We start from the raw sequence: 24,658 nt of genomic DNA on the forward strand, positions 1-24,658 counted from the left end.
TTAAAAAATAAAAAACTACCTCTATTCTTTTTTCCTCAGTGTAAAAGCAATACAGTTTAGGCTAATGATTAAGATGAAAGGGAAGAAAGTGAATTTCAACAACATTTTTTAAAAAATCTGATGCAAATATGACAATTTGTTAACATTTTAAATTCAGAATGACACATTTCAAACACTACAAATCCAAGATCTGTAATGTCCTCTGCTCAGATATAATCATTGAAGACAATTTATTCTATGGGCCTTCTGATTTTTTTTGCATATATGAATGGGCATATTTTTTTTTATATGGAATCATATTTAATATACTGTTTGTAACTTCTTGGTTTTTAAACTCTTAATGTCTCTTGGATATCTTTATTACCTGTTAGTATACCTTATGCTTTGTAACTGCTATAGCTGGCAGACCTTAAGCAAATACATTTAACATCTTAGAGTCTCCATGTTCCTCTCTACAATGGGACTAATATAACTACATTGTAGAGTTCTTATGAGAAGTAAAGGGCTGGGAACATGGCTCAAGTGGTAGAACGCCAGCCTAGCAAGCACAAGGCCCTGAGTTCAAACTCCAGTACCACAAGAAAAAAAGTACTTGACAAAGTACCTACTATTACTAGTGTTGAGTTTTACACATAGTAGAGGGTTAGCTTCTTAGATAATCATTATCATTATAATTGATGAAAATCAATTTTTTTTTCAATTTTTCCACTATTTCAAATAAGGCTGTAGTTCACATCCTATGGGGAGAATTTCTGAAGGACAGAGACCTAGAAATGAGATTGCTGAATTAAGAAATCAATTTTGATCAGAATTGCCCTCCAGAAGCCCCATTTTATCATTTAGCCACTGCTCCTACATCTGTGCCTTTGCTGCGGTTGCCTTATTATAGAGTTTCCCCACTTCTGATCTCTGCTGCCACTTTTCCAGTCCTTATCACATTCTTCCCACTAACTGTCTCTTCCTTTATTTTTTTTTGTTCTTGCTCATCATTTTTACATGCTCATTTATAAGCATGTCCAGTCAGACCATTCAATAAGAGCTTTTCTAGAAAATAACTCAGTGTGGTTCATCAGTTCCATCCTCTGGATCTTCATCTACTTTGGAAGTGTGTTTCAAAGGGTTTTTGGGGTTTTTTTTTCCATCATCTAGAGACTTTTTTTTTTTTTCTGTCCCAAGTAGTGCTAAAAGGTTGATCCCTAGACAGCCAAATTTTATTCTACCTTTTAACTTGGTCTCTTTTTCTCCAGTTGTTACAGAGTGCATTAAAAGGCATACAATCACTTCTCAATGGTGGGAAGATGAAACTGACCCAGACTGATGAACTTGGAGCTCTTCTAGCTGTGCTAAAGGTAAGGCGAGTTCCCATCATGATCTGTTATGACCTATTTAAACCCCAGGCCTGAGGACCACTTTACATCATTGTTCTAAGGCTAGCTTAAGGTATTGGAAGTTCTTGGGCTAGAGGCATGACTCAAGTGGTAGAGCACCTGGTTAGCAAGCACAAGGCCCTGAGTTCAAACACCAGTACTACCAAAATAATAATGATAATATAATTAAAGCCTCACAACAATGAAAAGTAAGTCCAGATCACTTCACTGGTAAATTCTGTTAAACATTCAAAGATGAATTAATACTAATCCTTCTCAAACTCTTCCAAAAAATAGAAAAGAAGGGAAAGTTCTTGTATATATTTTAGGAAACAGAATACAATGTTAATGTTCAAGCATAATAACACAAAAAAACCTCAATTAAATAAATGTATCAGAAATTTAAAGAAATTGTTTGTAAGATATGATCTATAAATAGCTTAAGTATAGATTATATTGACTACTTTTACCTATTTGCACTTGAAAGAAGACCCAAAGCTTCCACCTGGCATTCTCCTTCATGGAGTGGGCAGGCTGATCAAGACGTGTTCCAGCAGGTTGCCCTTGTTAGCTTCTGAGTCTGCCAGGCAATGGGAAAGTCAAGTCACCTCTTTGCGGACCCAGCTATCTTCACTTCAGCCAGAAAGGAGTAAGAAGTTTTGTGTTCACCTCAAATGAATGCCATGGGTGACAATTATGACTAAAGTTTTAATTCTCTGTGGTATTTCTCTTAATCCCAAATCAAACAGAGACAGATAACTAGATGTGGAGATAGATAACTGAATAAAAACAATAACTTGATTTAAAAGGATTATAGATAGATACAATAACTGGATAAAAATGATTGGATAAAATAAGTAAATAAAAATAATAAATACACTAAAACCAAACCTAATCTGATGTGACCAAATCAGATCCAGCTGGAAGCTAGATGAGAGTAAGCTAACTTTAAACCCTTGTAGGTTTATTCAGGGTATCTATTTCTGTCCCATTTTTATTCTTTAATAGTCTTTTTTCTTTTTTTTTTTTGAGACAGAATCTCACTATAAGTTTAGGTTGGCCTTGAACTCGCTATGTAGCCCAGGCTGACCTTGAACTCTTGATCCGCCTACCTCTGCCTCCCTAGTGCCAGGATTATAGATGTGTACCACCATGCCTGGCCTTTAACAGTCTTTTAAGCATAAATCTGTTTATGTTCTGCCAGAACATGCTGAATAATTGTGTATTATTATTTATGTTTTTTTGTGTGTGTTTCCTTATTTGTCACTATTAGAAAGCCATGTTCCATGGACTCCCTGGACTAAACATAGAGATGCCCACCGTGTTATACCCAACTCCACTTCCTCAATATGATGGGCGACCACCTGTCAAACCACAGCCATTAGAATCCAGCACTTCTGGACCAACTATGGTACGTTTAGTGTATTTAGATTTAAGTTGTAGATTGTTTGGAATAGCTTTCTCTGTGTGTTTTCTATGATTGGCACCACTACTGCCCCAAAAGCCCACCTCGAAGTTCACTTCAACTTAGTATAGTTAGCATAGAAAATTTAAATTTATCAGACTGCTTAAAATACCAGTTAAATCACCTTATGCTTCTAAGAAGTCTAGGCAAGTAACAACTACAAAAATGAGCGTTCACTTTATATCCAAAGGCAAGTATCCTCATCTCTCGACTTCTCAAGACCAAGAAGGATCAATAAACTTTCTCTGTAAAGGGCTGGCTGGTAAATGTTTTAGGTCTCTGTCACAAGTACCAACCCTGTCATCAAATTGCAAAAACAGCCAGAGATACACTGTGGGAAGTGATGGGCATGGCCTTGTTCCAGTAACAGACTGCAGGCTGGGCTGCATTTGGCCTTTGGGCCATAATTTGGCAGCCCTTCTGTAGACCAGTCAGCTCATTAGCTCCACACTCTTCCATTCATCACATTTCCCAGCCTTTCAGATAGCTGCTATCTCCCTCAGTTTCCACGGGAGAACCTGGGGTGTACAGATATGTAGCGAAGATTTTACATCCAGAAATGTAATGCCTGTCAAAAAATGCTTAAAATTAGCGATTCTCTCATTTATTTATTTATTTATTCAACATTTACCAAACATCTGCTATATCCCAGACATTGAACTAAGCATTAAGGGTACTGGCTATTCTTAGGAGTTTAGGGGAGAAGGAAAAGGTAGATAAATAATTACAATGCAATATTATGATTTTTTTCATCAAAATATTCACATTCAGGGCACCCAGTCTAAATAGAGGAGGAAGAAGAGGCTTTATATTTTTTATTTAGAAAAAAGTTAGCAGTACTAAGGTTTGAACTCAGAGCCTTGCACTTGCTAGGCAAGCACTGTACCACTTGAGCCATTTCCCCAGCTCTAGAAGGAGGCCTTTCAAAAGATGTGGTAACTAAACTGAGACTCAAGCATGAGTAATAGGACAGAGAAGGGAGGAAGAGTGCTTTGTTCTGAGGAAACAAAAAGTACAATAAGAGCATGTGTAGCTGTATATTACCTAGTAGGGCTAGAGTTTCAGGTGTGTGGAGGGGTCTTACACAGTATTCTAAGGAGCTTGGGTGTTTATCTTGTAGGCAACAGAAGAATCTTACATAGCAGAATGATATGATCGGATTTGCATCTTAGAAAAACCAGTATGGTAGCAAGTAAAAGAGCATGGTTCTGGACCACTTTTAAGTATTCCAGGGTAGAAGAGATGAGAACCTTCCTTCCTCAAGACTAGAAACTGAGAATGTAGAGGAAGGAAGATATGTAGAGGAATGTAGAGGATTCCAAAGGTATTTGAATGTCAGAAACAAAGAAAGAAATTGTCTTTAACAGTATCTGCTACTAGATAACTCCAAGGTCCTAGGGCCCATGCCTTGTGTGTAATGGGTTACTGTCTCCTGAGCAAGCATAGAGAGGTACTGATTGTGTATTGTATTTGGGACAACTGAAAAAATAGACACTCCAGTCATTTTTCTATAGGCTTTAATTCTCTAGTGAAATCTCTTGAGAGGACTGAATGCTTTCACTACAGCTGTACAAGGTGGGTTACAAATGAGGAAGGTCAAGTTCAGAGAGGCTAAATGGTTTGCCTAGAGTCACTGAAGTAGAATTTAAATCCAGACCACATGTTTTGCTTTGTTGCATAGACTTCATGCCTTGTTTTTTACAGTAGGGAATGTGTAAGCACTTAACATTGTACCTGACACAGGATATTCTTTCTGCTTTTTTCTTCTTTTTTCATTCTACATATTGATGATATTTAATCACTTGCAAGCAAGGAAGTGCCAGTGATTCCATTTTTTTTTATTGTTTTATTATTCATATGTGCATACAAGGCTTGGGTCATTTCTCCCCCCTGCCCCCACCCCCTCCCTTACCACCCACTCCGCCCCCTCCCTCTCCCCGCCACCCCCTCAATACCCAGCATAAACTATTTTGCCCTTATCTCTAATTTTGTTGAAGAGAGAGTATAAGCAGTAATAGGAAGGAACAAGGGTTTTTGCTGGTTGAGATAAGGATAGCTATACAGGGCATTGACTCACATTGATTTCCTGTGCGTGGGTGTTACCTTCTAGGTTAATTCTTTTTGATCTCACCTTTTCTCTAGTTCCTCGTCCCCTTTTCCTATTGGCCTCAGTTGCTTTTAAGGTATCTGCTTTAGTTTCTCTGTGTTAAGGGCAACAAATGCTAGCTAATTTTTTAGGTGTCTTACCTATCCTCACCCCTCCCTTGTGTGCTCTCGCTTTTATCATGTGCTCAATGTCCAATCCCCTTGTTGTGTTTTCCCTTGATCTAATGTCTACATATGAGGGAGAATATACGATTTTTGGTCTTTTGGGCCAGGCTAACCTCACTCAGAATGATGTTCTCCAATTCCATCCATTTACCAGTGAATGATAACATTTCATTTTTCTTCATGGCTGCGTAAAATTCCATTGTGTATAGATACCACATTTTCTTAATCCATTTGTCAGTGGTGGGGCATCTTGGCTGTTTCCATAACTTGGCTATTGTGAATAGTGCCGCAATAAACATGGGTGTGCAGGTGCCTCTGGAGTAACCTGTGTCACAGTCTTTTGGGTATATCCCCAAAAGTGGTATTGCTGGATCGAATGGTAGATCAATGTCTAGCTTTTTAAGTAGCCTCCACATTTTTTTCCAGAGTGGTTGTACTAGTCTACATTCCCACCAACAGTGTAAGAGGGTTCCTTTTTCCCCGAATCCTCGCCAACACCTGTTGTTAGTGGTGTTGCTAATGATGGCTATTCTAACAGGGGTGAGGTGGAATCTTAGCGTGGTTTTAATTTGCATTTCCTTTATTGCTAGAGATGGTGAGCATTTTTTCATGTGTTTTTTGGCCATTTGAGTTTCTTCTTTTGAGAAAGTTCTGTTTAGTTCACTTGCCCATTTCTTTATTGGTTCATTAGTTTTGGGAGAATTTAGTTTTTTAAGTTCCCTATATATTCTAGTTATCAGTCCTTTGTCTGATGTGTAGCTGGCAAATATTTTCTCCCACTCTGTGGGTGTTCTCTTCAGTTTAGAGACCATTTCTTTTGATGTACAGAAGCTTTTTAGTTTTATGAGGTCCCATTTATCTATGCTATCTCTTAGTTGCTGTGCTGCTGGGGTTTCGTTGAGAAAGTTCTTACCTATACCTACTAACTCCAGAGTATTTCCTACTCTTTCCTGTATCGACTTTAGAGTTTGTGGTCTGATATTAAGATCCTTGATCCATTTTGAGTTAATCTTGGTATAGGGTGATATACATGGATCTAGTTTCAGTTTTTTGCAGACTGCTAACCAGTTTTCCCAGCAGTTTTTGTTGAAGAGGCTGCTATTTCTCCATCGTATATTTTTAGCTCCTTTGTCAAAGACAAGTTGGTTATAGTTGTGTGGCTTCATATCTGGGTCCTCTATTCTGTTCCACTGTTCTTCATACCTGTTTTTGTGCCAGTACCATGCTATTTTTATCATTATTACTTTGTAATATAGTTTGAAGTCAGGTATCGTGATACCTCCTGAATTGTTCTTTTGACTGAGTATTGCCTTGGCTATTCGTGGCCTCTTGTGTTTCCATGTAAATTTAACGGTAGATTTTTCAATCTCTTTAATGAATGTCATTGGAATTTTGATGGGAATTGAATTAAACATGTAGATTACTTTTGGGAGTATAGACATTTTTTCAGTGATTCCATTAAAAGTCATTTTGAAATAGCTATCAAATATGTCTTTCATTTATTCCTAAATCAGAGTAAAAAGAAAAAACATAAAGTAAAACAAAAGAAAACCCAGCAAGGAGAGGAGGAGGAAGAAGAAGAATCTAGTGGTGAAATGGAAGCAGCCTCAGGTACCAGCACAAGCAGAGTGAACATGGGTGAGGGGAATACACAGTGTTCCTCCTCCCAAGGAAATGGAGCTGCACAAAAAGAACAAGTCTCCTCACCCTTTGTTCCTTCCAGTTGGAAAAGAGTCAGCAGTAGTGAGTCAGACTATTCTGACGCTGAAGGAGGCATGCAGGGTAAAATGAGGTAGTAATATTTTGATACATTTATACCTTATATTCTAGGTTGCATGTATTTTATAACTGCTTTAAAAGCTGACTGCAGCATGTGATTAAACTTGAAGATTTTTCTTAATTGAGGCTTTTTTTAAGATGCTTTGCTCTTCTCCTTAGAATATTCCTTACTTTACTTCTTTTTTTCTTTTTTTTTTTTTTTTTGCCTTTTTTCTTGTTAACTACTACTCATCTTCAAAATGAGCTCAGAAATCATATTCTCTGGAAAACCTTTTTCAAATTCTTGCCCATTCTAGCCCTCCTAAGTGACCCTTTGCCTTACCTCTGCCCTTATATTATTCAGAATGTGTTACAGTTATTTCTTGAACTCTCACTGCCATTAAGTTTGTTGAGGGCAGAGGCTTTGTTTATGTTTGTCCTCCTCAGCATAATGTCTACGTCAGGTCATTTAGGGGATATGTTTGTTGTTGAATAGATGGATGGATACCCTGCAGTGTTTCATATCTAATATTACTTTGTTAGCACCAAAATGTTGCCTTCTAATTCACTATCTTTTTATGGTTTTGTTTTGTTTTGTTTTTTTGCCAGCCTTAACACCATGTTATAGGACTGAGGGCATGGCTTGCCTAACAAGCACAAAGTCCTGAATTTATCCCCAGTGCTGGAAAAAGAAAAGGAAAAGAAAAAGTTATATCGGCAAATTGCCTTAACATATTTTGATGATATTTTGAAAAAGAAAAAAAAAAAACCTTTTTTTAATATCATAATAATATCTTTAGAGGTTGCCGATAATGTTTAATTTCTCAGTGTATCATTTTAATTGACTAGAATAAAATTTCATACTTGAATTTTTTAAAAAATGTTTAAAACTTTTTTTCTTCCTTCTTTTGGATGTGAAAGGTCATACCAAGCCAAAGTTCGCCAAGGAGCACTAGCTTGCTTTCTGTCTACTGTAAAATCAATAGAAAAAAGAGTTCTTTGTGGCTACTGGTCAGCCTTTGTTCCCGACACACCTGAGGTTGGAAGTCCACAGTCTTTGTCTTTAATGACCCTTATATTAAAAGATCCTTCTCCAAAGGTAAGAACATTTAAACTCTGAGATGTATGATAGGAGAAGAAACTGCACACATCTTGGGTTTTATTCTCTTATTCAATCTTGTCTGAGTACTGCTTTTATTAATAGTGATCCTGGTCCTGACTTAAGATCCACTGAATAGGCAGGAAGAGAGTTGGATACAGGCTTCCCTGAATAACACTTTGAGGGAAATCTGATAAAGATGGCTTCTGGCCCAGGGGCTTGCTTGAAGCCTGAGTGCACTAAGTTATGCCCAGTGTTTTCCCTTCCTTTTATGAAAATGTTGGTTGCTGTGGTATTTATAATAGAAAAAAATTAGAAATGGCTTTAAGAACTCAATAGAATATTATGGTACTTAATGGTCCTAAAGGATGTATATAAGGCTTAGAAAAATGCTCATAATATTTTGTGAAAATACAAGATACAGAATTGTATATTTAATAGGGTTGCAACAATATGTTTTTTATTTCAATTTTTCCATATTTTATTAAATCATGTGTATTAAATATTTACATATTTTAGGGCTGGAGTCATGGCTCAAGTGGTAGAGTGCCTGTCTGGCAAGCACAGGGTTCTGAGTTCAAACTCTGTTGCTTCCCCAACCCCCCCAAAAATGATATTTTAATGAGAAAAACTTATTTTTAAAAAAAGAATAAAAAAAATTGGCAGTCATAGGTAGCTACAGTAAGATATCCCATGGCTAATCAAGTTACCTGCCTCTGCCAGGATGTGTTAATTCCTCTCTAGAAGTTAACTACTTATCCAAATAAGGAAAATAGTCTGCAATTGTAGTGCCCTTATAATAATGAATTTTTAAAAGTCATGCTGAGTGATGTGCTCAGATAACCCAACCTCCCTCTGGAATTGTATAATTTTAATTAGGCCAGTAGGATATTCCTCTTTTTAAGATTTCTCCCTAAGAGGAGGAGTGGTAGTAATCTACAATAGATTGGAACATCCTATGATCATCTCCTTGAATAGCTAATTACTATATTAAAAACTTATAGATGACCCTTTAAAAACTTAAGTTAGTCTTGACTATAAACACACACACACATATATAAGAAAATCTTGTGTTATATTCAAATGCCAGTATCCTAAGTACTTAAACTAACAGAAATTTTGAGGCTTCACTGAATCAGTAGTGAATGAGAACCTGAGAAAAATGGAAAATGAATGGTGGCAGATGTATCAGCAATGAAGCCATTCTACTTATTGAAAGGAAAACTACTGTAAAGATTTTTAATATATATTTGAAGGCTCTCCAGCTAAGAAAACTGCCAGGAGTGGCCAAGGAAATGATGCTATGAGGCAAGTAGCAGTCCAAGTTAACCCCCTCTGCCCTATGGCTGCCCACCAAGGGGATGTAGGACATAAATAGAGAGGTTGTAAGATCACATCTGTTGAAAATGAATTGAAATAATTTTCATTATATTTATATTTTTAAGATATTTGCATTTGACTTAAAGTGCCATGAGAAACCTTACATATTGCATGGTGGTCTTATTCACCTCCTCAGTTTGGGTACCTGTTAGGTATATTCTTGCTGTTTAAGTTCAATGAGTGCATGAAATGTAGTGAGAAAAAAAGATACAGAACTTCCTTCTGGAGATGTCATGATTCTAGTGCAGAAGCCTAATGAAAGTCCTGAAGAAATGGAAAAATTCGTCTTTAAAAAAAAGATCAAAGAAATGATTAAAATTAGTCAGTTCTGTATAATGGTAAATGAAATTATTGTACTCGAGATTTTTTTTTAGCTGGGCACTGGTGGCTCACACCTGTAATCCTAGCTACTCAAAGGCAGAGATCAGGAGGATCACAGACCCTGTCTTAAAAAACACATCACAAAAAAGGGCTGGCAAAGTGACTCAAGTGGTAGGAATGCCTGCCTAGCAAGCATGAAGGCCCTGGGTTCAAACCAAAAAAAGTTTGTTTGGTTTTTTTCAATCAAATATAAGCTTGGGAGGATATAAATAAGTATGATGAACATTGTAAGGTTTGGATTATTCCTCTACAATCTATTCAGTGTGTAATTAATTGTGTACAAAAATACCTGCTGGAAGAGGTTTTAGTGAGTGATGCTGGTAAGAGACAGTCTTATGAAGATGTCTAGAAAGTCATGGGCAAAAATGCAATGAGAAATGGAAGAAGAAAAGGCAACTGAATTCTTCCAGTCAAAGTACCAACAGTAGACAGAAAAATTTCAGGGAACTGGAAAATGAAATGCTAGAATGATTAATTGGGAAAAAGAAATCTTAGAAATTTTCATTAGAAGTTGGTAGTGTGGTAGTACTTGGGAAATTATCATGTCCATGTAGGAAACGTGCTTCAGAAAGCACATCTTACATGTTTCCAAGAAGGACAGCAAATTGTCAAAAAAAGTAACATGATGAACTGGGGCTGTAGCTCTGGTAGACTTCTTGCCTAGCATGTGCAAGGCCCTGGGGTTCAATCCCAGAACTGGGGGGAATAAAGTAACATGACTGATGTAAGAATTTCTTCTATATGATTTTCTCAGGTGTTACAAAGGCGTATTATGGACTTACGTTAACATTTTCATCTAAGAAATAAACTATAGGGTAGAATTTCTCAGATCACCTTGAGAATTATCCTGATTTTCAAATTCCATGATGATTTTTTTAATTTGTCTTTTAGATAACTGTGAAAGGTAGAAACACATCAAAATCTAGACAATAATATAACTAGAAAAGAAAATGAAAAAGTTAGAATTCTGTAGTCAATCAGGAACAGATAACCTTTACTTGGATGTCTTCAAATCTAAAGGCCCTGACAGTGTTCCAATGCCTCCACTTAACTGACAACCAACTTTGGGAATGTGATTCAATAAAATTAATCCTGAAATATATGAATAATAACTACTGCTCGAGGCTGGGGATGTAGCTCAGTGACAGAGTGCTTGCCTAGCATGCACAAGGCATAGGTGCCATCCCCTGTGCTGCAAAACAGTCAGAACTTGGACATAGACAAAGAAGAGCACAGCCTGATGCCCTGCATAGACCCTTAGTAGTACCCCAGCAGGGACTTCTTTATCATCCTTCTAGTAGTATTCTGAGACCATAGACACATAAAAAGGAAAAAATAAATAAATTGAGCTACCTCAGCAAACATTTCTGCTGTATGCTTAAGTAAAAGCAAAAAAGGAAAAGGACTTTTCTGTTTTATTAGCTTTAGACAAGCCTTCATGTCCATGTTGGTGAAACTACACACTGGTAAACTGAGTACACTGATGTTTATAAGATTGAAAAGTCATCCATTATTGTAAATATTCACACAATGAAACTTAATCAACAAAATGAGCTCTCTGGAGAGTTGCACCTATTATGATTTCTTTTCACATCAGTACTCTGCTGCAAGTGCTGATTAGAACTGGTAAACAGTATATTAAATATTGATATTAGAATAAATGAAGCAGGACTTGAACCAGATTCAGTGTCATAAGTAATAACTTTATAATAAAGATATATTAAATAGTATTTAAAGGCAATTAACTCAGAAATAAAAAGTATAATGTGATACAGTATCAAACTTCTATATAGTCTTTATGCCTCAATGAAAAAAACATAACCAATTTCGGTGACTTTTTTTTTTTATTTGTTTGTTTTCATCTGTGATAGTCATGGATGTTTTACCCCTTAGGGTACCAAAGTTAATTGAGCTAAATTTTTTTGACTTTTTTTCAACATTAGTTCATTTCTTTCCACAATTTGACTTTTAATTTTGTTTGGTTTGTGAACTGTAGAAATTGTGAGTTTTTAATTACCTTCTAAAGAATAAATGTTTAGCAAGGCATCTATCCTTTTTCAATTCAGAACAGCTATCTACTGTGGCCTATAGACCAAATCTAGCCCAGTACTTGTTTTTGTACAACCTGCAGGCTAAGAATAGTGTTTACACTTTTCAATGGTTTTATAATCAAAAGAATAAAATTTCATGATATATGAAAATTCTGTGGAATTCAGATTTCATTGTCTGTAAGTAAAGATTTGTTCGAACATAGCCGCATTTTTCTTTTGCATAGAGTCTGTGTTACTAGAGCAGAGTTGAGTGAGCATGAGACTATAGCCTACAAAGTTTTAAAGAGTAATGGGATGAATTTGGTCAAAGTACATCATATGCATGTATGAAAATATCACAACGAAACCCCTTGTACAATTAATATGCATTAATAAAAAGGAGATAAATAATAAAAACAAAACAAGTAAGATATGTACTATTGGCCCTTTACAGAAAAAGTTTGCCAGCCCCTGATCTGGGTTTTTAGATCAGATCAGCTGGCTTATGTTTGTGGTCTTGTTCTTCACACACATACAGTTTCCTAACGCTTTGTCAGAGTCCTCACTTAAGTAATTATGCTTAATTCTGCAAAATCAAGGTACATTCATGAGCCTGTTTTCATAGCAATAAATCTTAGGCTTTTTGTGATTCTACTACACAAAAAGCCTGCAGAAGTGATTTATTACTTGGTTATTTGAAGATAATATTGTTAAGGCTTTTTGGAAAACCTTTTTCACTCCAACCTCAGACATGCTGAGTAAATATTTAGATTAGATAATAGACTCATGATGTTGATTCCCTGCTTTGAAAAAACTGACCTGAAGGTGCTTAATAGGCATTTTGGGGTGAGTTGACCAAAGATGATAAGGTATTATTCCATATTTTAATAGTCCTACATTTTGATTAAATTGGCTTTCTTTTTGTTTCTTTTTTCATTTCTGATTTTTAGTATCACAAAATTATCCAAGTAACAATTGAAAGGAATATTTTAACCTTATAGACAAAATCTTGATGCAGTAAAAATTTTCTTGTCAGATACAGTAACCCATGATAAAGGTGCACCTTTTTCTTTTCCATCCTTAAGATTATATTTAATGGTATTCCTTTCTTTACCAAATGTTCTCACTGCAGGCTCTGTTACTTCCTACATCTAAGAGTGTTTCTCAATGTTCGATCTAATGAAACCTGCCAAGTGAAATGCACATAAAGGTCCTAATGTCTTGCTTAACTTTGAGCATTCATATACCTCAGAATAGATTGTAAGAGTAGGAACGTTTACATGAATACTTTAAACGTGTATTTTTTTCCACTCCATGAGCTAAAAAGATAGTTCTGCCTTTTTAGTTGGTGTTATGCTTGAATAAACCAGACCTCTAATCTTTAAATTATTCTAATACTTAATATTTTACATTTTTTGCTATGATATAACTTAGATTTACACCTTACTAAAGAAAACCTAACATTAATGTGATTTAAGATTTTTTTTTTAGGTGTAGGGTACAGAGCACCTAGTTAATGGCTGCTTTCAGAACTTAATAAATAATCCCATTGCCTCTATCCTTCTAATTAAGGTGATTTTAAATACTTTGAAAATTAAATATGTACAAGAAGAGAATCTGGCTTCTGATTTTTTAACTAACCAGTGTGAATCATCCTGAATTTCAGACACGTGCCTGTGCTCTGCAAGTTTTATCTGCCATCTTGGAAGGCTCAAAGCAGTTTCTTTCTGTTGCTGAAGATACCAATGACCACAGAAGGGCCTTCACTCCCTTCTCTGTAATGATTGCTTCTAGCATTAAAGAGTTGCACAGATGTCTTTTGTTAGCTTTGGTGGCTGAGTCTTCCTCCCAGACCCTTACTCGGATAATCAAGGTAAATATTCCAAGTTACCTGTGAGTTACAGAGAGGGCCTATCTGTTTCAGTTTTGTATAATGTTTTACATAGTCCTAAAGAAACTTGACCTGAGAATATAACTGAGTAATAATTGAATTTAAAATACCATACTTAGAAGTCTGTACCTACTTGTCTGATCTAACCTGTAATCTCTGTATGCCTGGATGATATACCAAAAGTAGTTTTTTAACTTTGTTATTAAGTTGTACCAATGTATTAAGTTTCAAACAAGTGCTATTTAAAAGAAAAGGACTGGAGGGGAGGGAGGACGGGGATAAGGGAGGGGGCGGGGTGGGGGGGGAGGGGGGAGAAATGACCCAAACATTGTATGCACATATGAATAAAAGAAAAAAACAGAAAGACACAAAAATAAATAAATAAATAAAATAAAAGGACTGATGATTTTCATTAAACATAAAGATCTTTTGAGTCAAATGTGTAAAATTTTATTTCTGTGCTATGGCTTAGTCAGGCCAATTTATGTGCTATTTTTTGTGTTTTATAGTGCCTTGCAAATTTAGTATCAAATGCACCTTATAACCGTTTGAAACTCAGCCTGCTGACCAAAGTCTGGAACCAGATAAAACCTTATATCCGCCACAAAGGTTGGTAGTGTTTTAAAACTAATTGTTCTTTATACCAATCAAATGTAGAGTATTAGTAAATTTTTTTAAAGTATTTTTGCACCTGTCGGAGATCTCTACTTATTCTCAGCTTTTCAAGGGTACCAACTATTGCTCAAATTCCACTTTGACCTCTCAAGCCCCAACAGAAAGTAATGAGCTGGAGAATTAACTGTGAAGCTTAATCTCTTCAATACTTCAGGGTAGTGACCAGTGTGTCCCTTTAGAATTAAGCATGATCAAGTGCAAGTGACCTCCCTCAAGTGTAAAATAATATCTCTATGCCTTGGTGGAGGATGAATGAATGGATGCATGCATGGACACATGAATAGACAGATAGATATCTCCTTGTTGGGAAGAAAAACTATAATGTTAAACCCAACTTCTTTAACATTATCTCCTCTGAAGTTCAGAGAAGATCCCCACTAACTTTCTTGTTATTTCCTGAATTATAAATTCCTGCTTTTAAATATTTGTCTTTTGTTTGCAAGCTTTCAGATCATACCACATTTTGATGAGTTGAGTTTTCAGTCAGAATTTTAGTAAAAGAAAGTCTGGATGTTTTCTGTGATATTGTGGGAAGCACTGTTCCTGCAGTCAGTTTGAAGGTCTGCAGTCCACTTTCATTTATGCCATTTCATAGCCATGGCCCTCTCTGGACCCTAATTTCCTCCAAACAGGAATAAATTATACAATTATAAAATTATGCCTACTCCATAGATTTTCATGAGACTTGAATGAAATACTGATGTGTAAGCTTAAGTTCAATCCAGTCCTTTACACAGTGTGGAAAACAAGACTCAGAAAGATAAGTCCTGCCTTAAGATCACTCATCACATTAGTGGAAAAACTAAGATTAAAACACCCCAGGTTTCCTGACTCAGTCCCCTGCTCATTCTACTGCACTTGTTTTTCTTTACTGTATCTTTAACTGAGAGGAATGGACTGTGTCTCAAATGTCCTTTCCAATTGTCTTTGTATTCCAGTAACTTTTCATTATTAAAATGTTCTAACCCTGTAATACTTAGGTATAAATCTAACAAAATATATATAAGATGTCTATGAAGACTAAAACTCTGATGAAAGAAGTCAAAGAAGAACTAAGTAAATGGAGAGATATTCCATGTTCATGAACAGGAAGACTCAATTACTGTCAAGATGTCACTTCTTCCCAACTTGATCAATAGATTCAGGCAATCTCAGTCAAAATCCCAGCAAGTTGTTTTGTGGTTATCAACAAACTATTCTAAAGTTATAGGGAAAGCTAAAAAACTCAGAATAGCCAACACAATATTGATGAGAAAAACAAAGTTGAAGAACTGACACTACCCAGTTTCAAAACCTCTATAAAAGTACAGTAATCAAGCCTGTAGAATTAGAAAAAGAATAGAAAAATAGAGCAATGGAACAGAGATAGAGAACCCGGAAATAGACCCACATTCATATAATCAAGTGACTTATGACAAAGATATTCCTTTCAACAAATGGTGCTGGAATAGGTAGACAGCCACATGCAAAGAAATTTGCATCTGGACACAGCCTTCTTAGGTTTTTAAAAAGTAACTTTTTTTTAAAACCCTGGGTTATTCAAGGTTCATACATTAGCTTTTTTTTTTCTTTTTGTTTTGAGACAGGCTCACTGTGTAGCCCAGGCAGGCCTTGAACTCTCAATCCTACTGCCTCAGCCTCCCAAGTGCTGGGATTACAGTATGCACCATTATGCCTAGCTTAATTTAGCTTTTATGTCACTTGAGGTTTTTTTTTTTTTTTAATTAAGTAATCCTCTCTTTTTTTGTTTTTGTTTTTTGATAATAGCTGGTTTTTGGAGCACTCCAAAGTCAATTGTCTAATGTTCTCCATTTTCAGATTCTTTATAATGTTGTTCCATATATTTCCTATGAAATGAAATTAGGTCTGGGAGTTTAATTAGATGTAATTAAACAAGGATGTAATAATTCTTAATTGTTTTCAGGGATAACTACAATCCTTATGATAGTGGTTCCCATGGTGATAATCTCTGCTCTTCTCTTTGACAGACGTTAATGTTCGTGTGTCAAGTCTTACACTCTTGGGAGCTATAGTGTCCACTCATGCACCTTTACCTGAAGTCCAGTTACTTCTACAACAGCCCTGTTCTTCTGGACTCAGCAATAGCAATTCAGCAACTCCTCACCTCATCCTTCCTGACTGGTGGAAGAAAACCTCTGGAGGGTCCTCACTGGAAGAAGCATCAGTTAGCTCACTTAAGGGATCTTCAGAGCCCTGCTGGCTCATCCGACTTTGCATTTCCATTGTTGTACTGCCCAAGGAGGATTCAAGTTCAAGTAGCAATGCTGGGTCTGCAGCAGGAAGCACCTATGAACCATCCCCTATGCGACTGGAGGCCCTACAGGTAGGAGGTTCCATTTCTTCCTCTCTGAAAGGAAGAACCATAACTTGGAGTGACTGTGAGGACTGGGTACATGACAACAGTGTAAAACCAAGTTTTTGTCAGTGGGAGTTGTAACTTTAGGTATAGGTGGGTTTTGTTGTTTTGTTTGGAGGAGTATGCTTGGTTATAAAATGTTAAGAATATATAGGGAACTCAAAAAACTAAATTCTCCTAAAATTAATGAACCAATAAAGAAATGGGCATGTGAACTAAACAGAACTTTCTCAAAGGAAGAAATTCAAATGCCAAAAAACACATGAAAAAAATGTTCACCATCTCTAGCAATAAAGGAAATGTAAATTAAAACCACACTAAGATTCCACCTCACCCCTGTTAGAATAGCCATCATCAAAAACACCACTAACAACAGGTGTTGGCGAGGATGCAGTGAAAAAAGAACCCTCTTACACTGCTGGTGGGAATGTAAACTAGTACAACCACTCTGGAAAAAAATTTGGAGGCTTCTTAAAAATCTAAACATAGATCTACCATATGATCCAGCAATACCACTCTTGGGGATATACCCAAAAGAATGTGACACAGGTTACTCCAAAGGCACTTGCACACCCATGTTTATTGCAGCACTATTCACAATAGCCAAGTTATGGAAGCAGTCAAGATGCCCCCTACTGACAAATGGATTAAGAAAATGTGGTATTTATACACAATGGAATTTTATGCAGCCATGAAGAAGAATGAAATTTTATCATTTGCAGATAAATGGATGGAACTGGAGAACATAATTGTGAGTGAGGTTAGCCTGGCCCAAAAGACCAAAAATCATATGTTCTCCCTTGTTTGTGGACATTAGATCAAGGGCAAACACAATAAGGGGATTGGACTTTGATCACATGATAAAGCGAGAGCATACAAGGGAGGTATGAGGATAGGTAAGACACCCAAAAAACTAGATAGTGTTTGTTGCCCTCAATGCAGAGAAACTAATGCAGATACTTTAAAGCGACTGAGGCCAATAGGAGAAGGAGACCAGGAACTAGAGAAAACGTTAGATCAAGAAGAATTAATTTAGAAGGTAACACACATCTACAGGAATGCAATGCGACTCATCTCCCTGTATAGCTATCCTTATCTCAACTAGCAGAAACCCTTGGTTCTTCATATTATTTCTTACATTCTGTCTTCAACAAAATTAGAGATAAGGGCAAAATAGTTTCTGCCTGGTAGTGAGGGGGGAGGGGGAGAGAGAGAGGGGATGGGGAGGTTAAGGGAAGGGGCGGGGGAAAGCGGGGAGAAATGACCCAAACATTGTATACACATATGAATAAAAGAAAAAAAAAGGTTAAATTTCTTTTCTTTCTTTTTTTTGGAGGGGGTGTGGTTCTGGGGTTGAACTCAGGGTCTCATACTTGCTAGGCAGGTGCTCTATCACTTGGGTCCTTTTTGTACTGGTTATTTTTGAGATAGGGACTCACTTTATGTCAGGGCTGGCCTGGATCCCCCATTTGTGCTTCCCCAAGTAGCTGGGGATGACAGATGCATGCCACTGCACCCAGCCATTGGTTGAGATGGAGTCTCAGGAACTTTTTGCCTTTGCTGTCCTCGAACTATAATCCTCCTAATTTCCTCCTCCTGAGTAGCTAGAATTACAGGCTTGAGTCACAGTGCCCAGCTTGATTTATTCCTTTTTGTTCTTTTGCAAGCTATTGTAACGGACCGGTCCCCGGGTAGGCGGTCGCCCAGTGCAAGCTATTGTAATCTCCTCAAGTATTATATGCCAAGTGGATATAATAGTAATTCTGAAAAGAATTGTACAGCTAATTTATTTCTACAACTTAAAGTTAAATGTTTAATTCTATAGCAGATTCTGGTCTTATGTGTTTAGTGAAACAAAATGTTTGCTCCTTCAAAAGAAGAAAACAATCCCAAATAAAAGTATTTGATTTTTCTATACTCAATTATGGCCTTAGACAGAGACTTGGTCCTGGAGGCTGCTGCCAAAGGTCTTGCTAACATTAAACACATCCTTTACCTTTTCAGCCTTGGCTTCTTCAGCTGTAAATTCAATTAATATCTACCTGAGAGAATTGTTCCAAAACTTAAGTGAGATAATATTAATGAAAAGTAATCACAAACTATAAAGGATCATAAATTTATGATACAGTTAACTGATGTTAGGCATACAATAAAGATTATGATTGTTTTTCAGTTCATTCAGCATCAGATTTCAGGCGCTTGTTAAACACGAGTGGTTTCTGAACTAATTGAAGCACTTTTCTGGATATTGTGGTCTTGCATTCAGATGTTGACGTTAATTCCCTGCTGTCTTTATAGTTGCTGGCTCACCTGGCAAGGGGCTATTTTCCAGTGGCGCAGCTCTACTTGATGGAGCTTGGTGAGGTAATTTGCAAGTGCATGGAGGAAGCAGATCCATCCATTCAGCTTCATGGAGCCAAGGTAATTTCATTTCAAGCCACATGCTTTTTCCTTCCAAGAGATTTCTTAAAGAGGTTTTCAGGTACAGAAGAAATACATTCCTCTATTGTCAGTTCTTACTTATAAACTGATTTGCTGTTAAACTAACAATGGATAGCTGTTGATTTTACTCCTTGAAAGACTGGCTGTGTTATAGGGGTTTGTTGTGTTGTTGGGCTTTTTTGGCGGAGTTGGTGGTACTGGGGTTTGAACTCAAGACCTTGCACTTGCTAGGCTGGTACTCTACCACTTGAGTTATGCCTCTAGCCCTGTTATTGGGGTTTGTGAGAAAAGAAGGAAAATCAATTTGAAATTACTTTACACCTTGATATTAGATGATCTCCAGACTGACATGAAGTTGTTTGTATCCTCTATCAGTCTAATGCTTTGTTTTGACAGTTATTTCTTTGATCTTGGCAGCTTCTGGAAGAGCTGGGCACAGGCTTAATACAACAATATAAACCTGATTCTACCACAGCACCTGACCAGAGGGTACCAGTCTTCTTGGTAAGTAAACATCAATCCATAATGTTCTTTTCTTAGTGCTTCAACTGCAGTTTTATTTTGAGGCTCAGTGATAAAGTACAGTAGATGATATGGTTTCTTTCAGTGTTCTATCTGGGGATATGACTCAGTGGTATATCTTGCCTAGCATGCATGAGGTCCTGGGTTCAAAAACTGGTTTCAAACATTAAACTAACATGAATAGGTGTTATCTGCATTTCAGTATATAGTAGGATTATATGTAACATACAACCAACAATGATAAACCCAATATTTGTCTTGCATAAAGCCTAGTTTGATTATTCACCCTGCCGAAGAGACAAACTCAAATGGTGGAAAAAGCCAGGGATTTTGAGTCAGCAGGCATAATAAGATGAAGTCTAAAGAACATCACATAAGGATGTGTGGTTATGAGCATAGTTTCCTTGTTGTAATGAAGAATAATAAGCCTTAAATCATAAGGTGGCTAAAAAACTGAATGAAATGTAAAGGTGCTGGTACATAGTGCTCAGTGAATGCTAATTCCTTTAACCCCTTCATCTCTCCCCCATGATCCCTATCAAATCCTATGATGTTAGAGTTTGACACTGTCATTTGTTTCTGTTGCCCCCACTCTGTGCCAGTTCTTTGGCTGAGGCACCACAAAAAAAGGCAAAAGCAAAATCAACTCAGTGTTGATGATGTTTTCTCCTTCTGCCCTTCTATCCTACCTGTTCACAATTCTACTATCCTTATAGTGAATTTAAAATGTCTACCTCTTGCCTCCTCCTGAGGCTGCCTCTAAAGCTTTCATGTAACCACTCAGAGGGATATGAGTTGAGCTTTGGAACTTGGTTGGAATCTAAACTTTTCCCCTTGCTAGACAGGTGACTGCGGGAACATCTCTTAACTGTTCACACTCAGGTATTTTTTAACTCTAGAGAAGACATAGACTTTCTGTATTACTTGTCCTCTGCCCTGTAATTAAATTAACCCTAAACACTAGCAGCTTAACACAATATACATCTATTCTCTCACACGGTGTCTGTAGGTCAGGAATTGGATGGAGTACATGGCCCTGCATTGATGGTAGAGGTCTTTTATGAGGCTGTGGTAAAGATGTGACGCAGGGCTACAGTCAGCTGCAGACTTGACAGGGGTTGTTGGGTCTTCTTCCAAGGTGGCTCACTCACATACCTAGCCTGTTAGTGCTGGCTGCTGACAGAGGCTCACTCAATTTCTCCCTGTGAGGACCTCCCGCCACAGGGCTGCTTGAGTTTCCTATTGACATGGCAGCCAGCTTCCCCCACAGCAGATGGTGCAAGAACAAGGCAGAAGCTCTGCCTATTGGCTACACAGGCCAGCCCAATTCAGTGTGGAAGGGGCCTAGTCAGAGGCAGTTAGTTAGTAGGTGAGAATAATTGTGGGCCACCCTGGAGGCTGGCAACCACACCTGTTCACAGTCTTCTGGATTGGAATGGGGAAAGCCTAGTCTAGGTTTCCAGCAGCTGAGGTGGGAAGAGGACAGAACTGGTGCAAGAATACAAAGCAAAACCCAGGACCAAGTCCATAGGACAGAAACTGTAGATGCCACAACCACAGATACATTTGTAAATGGATATGAAATCCCAGAGTTTTTATAAAATGTAGGAAGGAATTGTTCAGCTGCCTACCTGAGGGAGCTTTGAAGTAAAATAATTCTTCAAAATGCTGAAAACAGAGCCTGCAGTCCAAGTTAAAGAGTATCCACCATGTACCAGTGCTAGGAACTTTGCACACAGTAGTACACTTTGTTATGACACAGACTGCAATATAGATGTTTCTGTCCTTTGTTATGGAGGAGGGACCAACACTTAGGTTAAGTCACTTGACCCAGGTTGCAGACAGGAATAGACAGGTAGTGGCAGCTGAGGGATGCAGTTCCAACTCTCCTCTTTAACTAGAACACATGGCCTCCTGGTTGTTCAGGGACCACACAGTGCCCAAATGGGATCAGGTTGAAAAAGCCTAGCTGCGTGTCAGTTGATCTGGATTCTATGACCCCGGGTGCTGACTAGCAAGTTATATTGTCTCTGTATGCCTCTGTTTCCTTGTGTGGAAATGAGGACAATGATATAGACTTCATTTAGTTATGCTGGGGATTAAAATGAGTTGATCCATGTCAAACACTTAGAACAATGCCTGGCATGTGATAAGCCCTCTGAATAGCAGCTTCTGCTGTTGTTACTGTCATCACCATTTTTATCTTCTTCCTAATTATTATCACTATTGCTGCTTAATTATATTATACTGTGATCTTCCAATCAATAAAATGTAAGAGTTTGGTTATTTTCTAAAGTTCTTTTCATCACTGTGGAAAAGATCTCATGCAATCATTTACAGAAAACTACCAGTCTAAGGAAACATGTCTCATAACTAACGTCGTATCTGGAAGGCTTAACTTTAGTTGGTTCCGTATGTGTCTTGGGCTGCATTTTTAACTGTGCCTTGGTTCCAGGTGGTGATGTTCTGGACTATGATGCTGAATGGTCCTTTGCCCCGAGCCCTGCAGAGTTCAGACCACCCAACTCTCCAGGCGAGCGCCTGTGATGCCCTGTCCTCTGTCTTGCCGGAAGCCTTCAGCAGTCTGCCGGTAAGTGGAGCTGTTTCTTCACCCTCAAACCATGCCCTGAGCATCAAGCTCAAGTTTGATTCTTTTTTTATTTTGAACCATTTTCAACATAATCTCTGAGGAAAGAAGCTTCTGCTTGCATTTGGGGTGAGGACAGTGGCAAACAGCAAATGGAAAAACTTAGAGTAAAATCTTAATCTGTCCAGAAAGCTTCAGAAGGGAGGTGGTAAGAAGTGAGTAACAGCCTGAGGTAGTGAGATTTCATATCCAGAGTGTAAAAGACCTGAGTTTAAATCCTAGCCCTTCCACTTTCTAGCTCTTTGACTACCTTAACTTTTCTAAAACTTAGTATTTGCATCTTAAGATGCAAATTGTGAAAAATGACAAAGTATGCTACAAAATTTAAGTTTGGTGCCTAACACATATGGTATTTGTCTTAGCCTGTCTGGGCTTCTATATAATAAAATACCATAAACTGAGTGACTTCTAAACATCAGAAATTTCTTTCTTTTTAGGGGGATGGGGCAGTACTGGGATTTGGACCAGTACCTAGTGCTTGCATGCTAGGCAAGTGCTCTACCACTTGAGCCTCTCCTCCAGTACTTTTTTAAGTTTTATTTTGTTTTTGAGGGAGGGTCTCACTATCTTTGCCTGGGTTGACCTTGAATTTGACTTCTTCTTGCTTCTGCCTCCCAAGCATCTGGGATTTACAGGTGTGTCCCACCACACCCCACCCAGAAATTTATTTCTAACCATTCTGGAGGCTTGGAAGTCCAAGATCAAGGTATCCACAGATGTGGTGTCTGGTGAGGACTAGCTTTCTTGATTCATAAATAGTGCCATCTAGCTCACATGGTGACGGGGCAAAGTAGTTCTCTGGGACCTTATCTGTAAGGATACTAAATCCTACTCAGGAATCCCACTCAGGCAGATGCTGCATTCATGACCTAATCATCCCTCAAAGGCCTCCTAATACCATCACCTTTTTAGGGAGGGATTTTTTAAATTTTTTATTAAAGCATACATTAACTGTACAAAAGGTTTCATTGTATATTTTCATACATGTAGATAATGTACTTTGATCGAATTTACCCCTTCTATTACTCTCTTATCACCTCTCCCCCTTTTGAAAACAATTTTTAATGGGTTTCATTATTCTGTTTTCATACATGATTATAATGTATAAATAAAGTACTTTGATCATATTCACCCCAGGGGGAGGATTTTTACATGAATTTTGGGATGATATAAACATCATCCCATAGCAGTATTCAAACTGCTCCTTTTCTTCAGTCTTCAATGGCATTGCATCTGCTCTTAGATTAGCTTTTATAAAGGAGGCAGCTTTAACCAAGTAGAAGGATAAAAGTGACTAACTCACATAGTTGAAAGGTTAACTGTGATGAGATGCTGTGTGTACCTGCACAAAGTGGATGCTGAACTCCTCATTGAATCTGAGTTGTACCTGCCTTTACCAGCATAGCCTCAAGATCACAGTGGTGTTGGTGTTCAACTCCTAAGTGTGGATTTAAACACAGTCACTTGTGGAAGACTTTGGCTCATAGTTATTTCATTCCCTCTTTTCCTTTTGTCAACCTTCTCATTACAGAATGACAGGCAGATTTTGTGCATCACAATGTTGCTCGGCCTGAATGACAGCAAGAACCGTTTAGTGAAAGCTGCAACTTCACGGGCCCTAGGAGTGTACGTGCTTTTTCCCTGTCTGAGACAGGTAAGAGTGAGCCTACTTACCCTGATTATAAGAGTGTGCCTGTTATAATCCATACCACCAGGTTTTTTGTGGATATAGAGCTACTGAGTTGGACAGTAAAGGAAGTTAACTTGCTTTGTAATTTGGTTTTCTTTATTGCTATTGAGATATGATAACACCACTTAATTTTAATTGATTTAGCACACTGTATAGAACTGTTGGTGTCTAGCAAATGTTTAAATTAATGAATGATTAAATAAAAATGAAATGGGATATTACCATCAGATAGTAATAATTTTTAAAAATGATCCAAGTTTTACTAAGAAGGGAATGAACCTCTCTTTTACTCTTACTTGTGACATTTGTCTCACTGAGAGGTGTGTAGTGAACATGTTTTGGATATGCATTTTGTTGTCAGAACATTGTTTCCTGGAGGTGAAAATCAACCCAGGCACAGAATTCATAGATGACTGTCCCAGATTAGGTTATAAGATGTTCACAAGAGCAAACTCCATGGGCTCCTCGGGTGTCCATGGCACATACCAAAATCACAGAACTTCCTTGGTATTGTATTGAGTGTCCAAATTATAATATGTAAGAAAACAGTAAACTGACTGACTAATTTAATTTTGATTTACAAACCAAAATTTGCAATAAAGGCTTATATCTTTGTATGAAAATAAATTTGAGTTCAAAGGCAGCAGTGTGAACTCCTAAAGT

General features: G+C 37.5%; 1 protein-coding gene across 3 annotated transcripts in view; it reads left to right on the forward strand.

Annotated features, from left to right (window-relative positions):
- Positions 1–24,658, forward strand: part of Heatr6 (HEAT repeat containing 6) — a 37,839-nt gene that overhangs the window by 7,463 nt on the left and 5,718 nt on the right. For 2 of the 3 annotated variants that reach the window (XM_020176290.2, XM_074046271.1), the window contains 11 exons: positions 1,248–1,349; positions 2,641–2,778; positions 6,618–6,895; positions 7,783–7,960; positions 13,418–13,624; positions 14,152–14,251; positions 16,306–16,661; positions 18,993–19,115; positions 19,554–19,640; positions 22,114–22,248; positions 23,837–23,959. In XM_020176290.2, the coding sequence (XP_020031879.2) occupies positions 1,248–1,349; positions 2,641–2,778; positions 6,618–6,895; positions 7,783–7,960; positions 13,418–13,624; positions 14,152–14,251; positions 16,306–16,661; positions 18,993–19,115; positions 19,554–19,640; positions 22,114–22,248; positions 23,837–23,959 (1,827 nt within the window). The remainder of the gene's footprint in view (positions 1–1,247; positions 1,350–2,640; positions 2,779–6,617; positions 6,896–7,782; positions 7,961–13,417; positions 13,625–14,151; positions 14,252–16,305; positions 16,662–18,992; positions 19,116–19,553; positions 19,641–22,113; positions 22,249–23,836; positions 23,960–24,658) is intronic. The other variant, XM_074046270.1, reaches the window with a different exon arrangement.

Source organism: Castor canadensis, chromosome 11 (assembly GCF_047511655.1).
Source record: "Castor canadensis chromosome 11, mCasCan1.hap1v2, whole genome shotgun sequence".
Lineage (NCBI taxonomy): Eukaryota > Metazoa > Chordata > Mammalia > Rodentia > Castoridae > Castor > Castor canadensis.